General features: G+C 41.4%; 1 protein-coding gene across 1 annotated transcript in view; it reads left to right on the top strand.

Annotated features, from left to right (window-relative positions):
- Positions 1–6,259, top strand: part of CALCR (calcitonin receptor) — a gene marked incomplete at both ends in the record, with an annotated part of 39,598 nt that extends 33,339 nt beyond the window's left edge. The window contains 5 exons of the mRNA XM_080936511.1: positions 358–418; positions 502–568; positions 1,346–1,564; positions 2,529–2,570; positions 6,011–6,259. Of these exons, the coding sequence (XP_080792637.1) occupies positions 358–418; positions 502–568; positions 1,346–1,564; positions 2,529–2,570; positions 6,011–6,259 (638 nt within the window). The remainder of the gene's footprint in view (positions 1–357; positions 419–501; positions 569–1,345; positions 1,565–2,528; positions 2,571–6,010) is intronic.
- Positions 6,260–6,926: the final 667 nt, after the last annotated feature.

Below are 6,926 nucleotides of genomic sequence, written 5' to 3'. Positions count from 1 at the left end.
GACATCCCTTAAGGATGGCCCAGAATCTCACCATGTGAGTCCAACTCATGACAACAGAAAACTGTCTTGTCCCAGTTCACAGTATCAGCAAAAGCATATTCAAAAACATTAGTAAGACTCGAAGTTACAATGTACCTGTGGCAGCTAGGAATTGGTGAGAGCCATTAAATTGTCTGGGTGCTCTTAGCAAAACTCCACATGCTGATGACGCTCTAACCAGGAGCAGTTCTATCTGGCTTGGCCAAAGATAATCTGTCTGCAAGCATCTTTACAAAACTGCCTCCATTTTCTATGCAATCTTACTAAAAGCTTTTTGGCATGGGGACCACGTTTGATTTGTGCTTTTTCCAATTTTAGGGTTCCCAGTTGTGCCAACCATTATCCACGCCATTACTCGTGCCCTCTACTACAATGACAAGTAAGTATCATGTTAAGTTTTAAGTTGGGATATTCCAAAGTAAAAGCACACTCGTACTGATATGGGCTCTTGCTTTTCTTCAGCTGTTGGCTGAGTACGGAAACCCACTTGCTTTACATCATCCATGGACCCGTCATGGTGGCTCTGGTGGTGAGAATTGGTTTTTAAATATATTGCTCAGTGTCGTTCAGCTTTGTGAATACATTTCTATGTGGTGCAGCATGTGCTGTTACTACAAAATAAAGCAAATTTAATGTTCTTCAAAGAAGAATAAGGGCAGTGTAGCACTTTAATCTCAAAGACAGTGTTTTCTTTTCTCATAATAATAAAAAGTCTCAAATCTGGATGACCACATTCTGCTATTGCACTGAGGAGGCATCCCTTAGTAACCAAAGAAATTGGGATCTAGACTGGTTTGGGTCACTCCAGTTGGGTTATCTACTTTTCTTCTTTGCTGTGACAAAAACAACTTAAGAAGGAGTGTATTTGGCTCCTGATTTCAAGTGATACAGACCATTCTGACAGAGGATGCATACCAAAATATGAGGCGCCTGTTCACAGGGTTGTGTCCACAGTCAGGAAGCACAGAGTGATGAATTCCACTGGTGCTCATCTTCCTTTTATTCAGTCAAAGAGCCAAGTTTGTAGGATTCAATTACTATTAAAAGTCTCATTTTTTACTTATTTATTTACAGTTTTGACAAAATGGCCATTTCCATTCCGAATTTTAAAAATCTACTCTACATAGTTACAATAAATAAAATTCTTTTAAAGTTTTATTTTCAAAGCTCACCTTCAGAGCCAGAAATTAGATGTGGTTCAGATATCCACTTATTTTATTTTAAAAGTTTTCCAGTCACTGAGCTGGTAGATATTATATTGCCCACAGCACAGCAATGGATCATTTGCCAATATGACTCTCCACAGGTCAACTTCTTCTTTCTGCTCAACATTGTCCGCGTGCTTGTGACCAAGATGAGGCAAACTCATGAGGCCGAATCCTACATGTACCTGAAAGCTGTGAAGGCTACCATGGTCCTTGTGCCCCTGCTGGGGATCCAGTTTGTTGTGTTTCCCTGGAGGCCTTCCAACAAGGTGCTTGGGAAAATCTATGATTACCTCATGCACTCTCTGATTCATTTCCAGGTAAGGAAACTAGCCCCACATTGACTTGGTGGCTTATTCTCCTGTTAGGTCCATCTGACTAAAACCTATAGCATTCCTTGTAAAATTGTGATCTTAGAAGTCAAAATGCATAGCTTATAACTGAACAGGCCTAACCATAAAGTTTAAAGGAAATTGAGTTTTAAAGGGCATTTATTTCTACTTTATTCATACACCAGACCCTTTACTGGTCCCATTTAGGCAACTTTTCACATAACAGGTAGCAACTGAGCATTTCTTTCATAAACCAGTGTGACTTTGGATTGATTATGGTAGTGAATTTGCCCAGAACTGCCCATGCCTTCTGCCCCAGTGCTGTTCACTGTCTGAATCTATCCATGAGAGTTCTAGGCCTGTAAAGGAACATTGTACCTGGGCTTCTCACACTTCTCACATAGAAGAGTGCATATTGAGATGCCAGAGCGGTCCTGGGCTGCACTGTTAACCAAACTAGAGAAGAGAGTGGGTTCCTTTTTTCCATTCACTCCAAAGACTTGGCCCAGATTAAAAGCTCCAAGAAAGGCCACAGCTAGGGATTTTGAGGCTTGGTCTGAACATGAAGAGGTTCCCAGGGAGAGGATCTAACATAGGGGTCTAGGGCAGGATTTTTCTTTCTCAGTTACAAATTTCAAATCCCCTGCATTCTTCCAACTGTCAAGGCCTAATAGGAGCAGGCCAAAGTTAATTCACAAAAAAAAGCCCAGGCATTTCTTTAATAACCTAAGCTTCTGGGCTCATACTTAAAACTTGGCACACTGAATCTTATGAGGCTTAAGCAAGACCCCAAAGGCAACTGAATACAAGCTTCTGAGAGACAGACTTGGAATAGTTCTCACTAATTCACAGCCCACAACTTCAGACTTGCAAAAAAATATATATATTTCCGCTGATGATCCCAACTTTTAATTTTCTAATTTAATTAATGTACTTTTTCTTCTCTCTTTAGGGATTCTTTGTCGCGATTATCTACTGCTTCTGTAACCATGAGGTAAGCACGCATGTCACATAATACTATCATCCACTTATACAGAGCTGGCATTTTATATCTTCCAAAGGACTGTGGTGCAGTTTTACCAGATCTCACTCCAGTCTGCCCTCACAGGGGACACTGAGTAATGTTGTAGTGGTGGTTTATTTCCTTCTACCTCCAAGCTGAATCTCATCCACCTATGGATGTGTTCTACAATTTGCACATAGAGCCCAAAGAATATGCCAGGTGCTCCCTTAGCTGATACTGTCAGCAATGAAATGATAAAATAGAAATGGAATTATAATTTTGATTCACTGTCAGCGTGTTGCTGTTAGAGATTGCTGTTGTGGAGTAAAGCCTTATGTAAAAATCTGAACATCTGGGTCAGTCGGTACACACAGGACTTAGACAGCCAGGCTACCCAGGGAGTTTTCAGTCAGACAGAGTCAGCTCTCCTCTAACAAAATCTTGCCTGAGGACCCAGTTTATACAACATAGAAACAGAGCTGCTATAGTTCTAGAAGTTCTTCCAAGGAAGCTCCACAATCTCAAGGAATTCCTCAGTTGTTAGAATACACAAGTGTTCTTCTCGTTGCAAATTAATTCCTATTAAAGACACTTTTACTCAAGACATGTTGCCGTATGGTCACATCATTTAGGGTTTAGGTACATTTTCTAATCACTAGCAATGGGCACTTGATACCTGTTCTATTATTTCTTTGAAGAACCTTCGGTGGGGATCTAAAATCCTTGCCTGCTTTGTCAACCGATGCCCATCTCCAAATTCAAGTTAAGTATTTGAATCTCCCTTCCACTGGTACATTTTTTCTTTAATCCAACAATTTATCCCTACACTCAAAAAAAGTATATTTGTGGACTCATGATTGCCCAGTGACAGAGAGGGAGCCTGGGATAAAAATGAAGTTTCCTTCTGTTACTAGCTGATCCAGTAACCTCTCCTCCTCCTTTTATTCTTCAACAGTAAAAACTAAAATCTGAATGAGGCTTAAATCATCCTATGTAGAATAATTTTGTTCCAGTGAGAATGCTCTATGAATGGACACTCTTACATCTTGAGTTTGTTTTTGTATATAAAATACTTTTTCCATCTGAAACAAGACCAAAACAGGACTGATACAAAAATCAGATTCAGAAGGGCCAAGCCTTGAAAAGCACAAGAGGGTAGCATGCATCTGTGAAACTGCCACAATACTTTTTGTGTTTTAACTACCATGTCATTGGGAGCCTCAGACACAGAAAGTAAACCCAAGGGGGGACCCATGACAGCTGAAATAGCTGGAGTTTATCACCTGTGTTTTTCTTCTAGTTTTGAAATGTTTCTGTTTTCATTAAGATTGCATAGCTAGAGGAAGGTGTAAATGTGACATATATAATATTACAAATATGGTATGCTGGGCCAAATGTAATATCACACAGTCCCATGGACGTCAGGCATCTGGGTCTCAGCTGGACATTCTGCATACATTTCCCCTTCTGTCACCAGATGCAGGCAAGGCCCTCACACTCACAGGATGTTACTTTCAGCCAAATCTGAGACAAGTCTGTCATGAGGCTTTGCCTGAGTTTGGGCAAAGATCCAAGGGGCCAGTAGGTCAGGAATGCAATGATTAAAAAAATGAAAATTTAATTCTGATTCATTATCAGCATGTTGCTGTCAGTGATCGACATCATGGAAATAAAGCCTTCCAGAAAGGGTTCGTGGATAACCTAAGAGCAGCAGGCGTGCTAGATTGGTGCTGAGCAGAGAATGACAAACAGGCCCTAACTCTTCCCACCACTGGGGACAAACCCCACCTTCCATGCAGTGTTGTTCTGGTTTTTGTTTCAAGATCACAGATGTAACGCCCTCATTCTTATCTTCAAAGAAGCATATAGTCCAAGAACTATGTGAATCCACCTCCATAAGAGATAAGCCTTACTGGGCTGTCATCATGACCGAGTCTTCCTTGCACACCGCTCAGGGACTGTTTCTACACATACACTTGATAAATGGAAGCAGTCTGCCATCACCCCACAAAAGGATGACTCACAAATTTCAAATGCAACTAGAGAAAAAAGGTTGCTAACTTCCTGTAATCATAATTTTAAATATTAAAATTGACTTTAAGCCCTTTGGTCTCCTCTTGGGCTGGGTAATTCAGTGTATATGGATTCTCTGGTAGGGATTGTAAAAGGACAGAAGAGGCAAAACCAAGCTATCCCCCCCCCCGTGGGGGAACTTCTCATTAATACTTAACTGTCTGCAGTGGATGCCTCTAAAACTCCAAGTAAGCTTTAGCAGTAAGGACAACTTTGGTACCTAAGAGATGCTGAATCCATGGAAACTATCGGCTCCCTTTATCTACAGACACTGCATCTCCAAAGATACTGAACTGGTACCTTTCCTAGTTTCTCAAGAGTACATTGATGGTTTCTAGATTATAAACCTGACATCAAAGGGCTTATCTCCAATCCAAATAAAGCCAGGCTTCAATTGGAACTTGGATTCTGCCACACTGCATCTCCCAGGCTATGCACACATGGTATAATCTAAGCCCTCCCCCGCCCCCATCTGTAAGTGAACAGGGCAGTGGTGCCTTTGTAAGAAGGCTGTTGTGAGGATTAAATAAATGAATTCAAATCAAGTTATTATAATATGGCGTGTGGCCGTCAGTCAGTAAGGAATAACTAAATGCTTTATGTCATCCTTTGTCCCTGTATAACGTTTATCAGGGCAACGTTCAGCTGCATGGTGCACCTCACCCCTTAGTGCTGTAAGGATTTCTCTCTCTCTCTGCTTAAAATACACTCATATTTTAAACACTGCACCCATGCACATACATCCACAGCTTGTTTGAAAAGTCCAGTATTTCAAATGATCCAATTACCAAATTATTCTGATTGGTTTCTTTTTTCTACAAAAAGACACTGAATTTTCATTCTTAAAATGTTTTCACTGCCTTAGTAAGATTTTTTATCTGGAACACCTCATCTGGTGCTAAGGGTAAATGCACAACATAGGTCTATTATTGTAAAATGTGTGACTATGTTGTGGTTTATGAATATATTTTCATGATTCACAAGCTCAGATTTTGATAAAATTGTCTCTTAGCATGAAAGGCAAGCAGGTAATGTTTCTTACCTCTCTCTACTGAGACATGTCTGCTACATTATGAAACGAAGCAACCTTCTCTGTCAAGCTATGAGAACCAAGACAGAAAGCTTTGCTCAAAAATGGCCAATGGCTTACTTGCCAGTTATTGCCCAGACAAGTAACTCACTATCTTGATTGGCATATTGATATTCCAAGGAGGTATATTTCTTAGCCACAGTATAAACTGAGTTCTTAGATCACATCTACATTGTAACCTCCGTTTACCTCTAATGAGCCCCAAGAGTAAGGTTTGCTTGGGTTACGGTCGACAGTCTTTGGCAACAAGCTCTCTTGGCTCTTGCAGGTGCAAGTCACCCTGAAGCGCCAGTGGGCGAAGCTCAAGATCCAATGGAGCCAGCGCTGGGGAAGGCGCCGCCGCCCCACCAACCGCGTGGTTAGTGCTCCTCGCGCCGTGGCCTTCGCTGAGCCTGATGGCCTGCCCATTTACATCTGCCATCAGGAACCGAGGAATGCTCCAGTCAGCAACAATCAAGGCGAAGAGGGTGCTGAAATGATCCCCATGAACGTCATCGAGCAAGACGAATCCGCTTGAATGTGAAGCAACCCCCATCCATTGTGATCCACTGAGCCTTCATTTCCTGGGGGGAAAGATAGACCATACATTTCAAGTGATTTCCCCAAGCTCCCGGGAGCTGAACATATCATTTGTGAAGAAGTGTTAAGTGAATTTGTCCATAGTGAATTTGAAGAAAGTTATTCTTGGTACTGTTGCTTTGGGAGTCGGTCTAGGAATAGAATCTCCCAATGCAGCTTGTGAGCGCCATCCTTCATCAAGGACTGAGGCGGCAGTGTTCAGAGGAATGCAGGAAGGTATCCAAAAATGTCACTGAATTGACCTAGTTCAGACACAGGGTGCTCCGTGTTAATCTTGAGCCATTTGTACCTTTGAGAAATTGAAATCACTCTTAATGTTTTTCATTTTAACACTAGATTCTGAAGTAGACTGTCTCTGTATTTGGCTATGGATCTGGTTTTTAATGTTTTTATTTCAGTCATTTGCTATCCATCCATACAATGTCAACTGCACGAATAACATGACCTCTGAAAGATGCTGTGTCTTTTATGACATGATCCAGTTCACCAGGCAGACCGGAAGGCTGTAAGGAATTGATCTGAATGTTGAATGTGCTCTGGTCAGTGACATTTATAAATTGGGAGGTCACCAAGAACTTTCCGCCAAATGTTTCACAAAACTGCCA

This window comes from Micromys minutus, assembly GCF_963924665.1.
Source record: "Micromys minutus genome assembly, chromosome: 23".
Taxonomy (NCBI): domain Eukaryota; kingdom Metazoa; phylum Chordata; class Mammalia; order Rodentia; family Muridae; genus Micromys; species Micromys minutus.
Note: the sequence above shows the minus strand (reverse complement) of the source record. Positions and strands in the feature narration are given on the sequence as shown.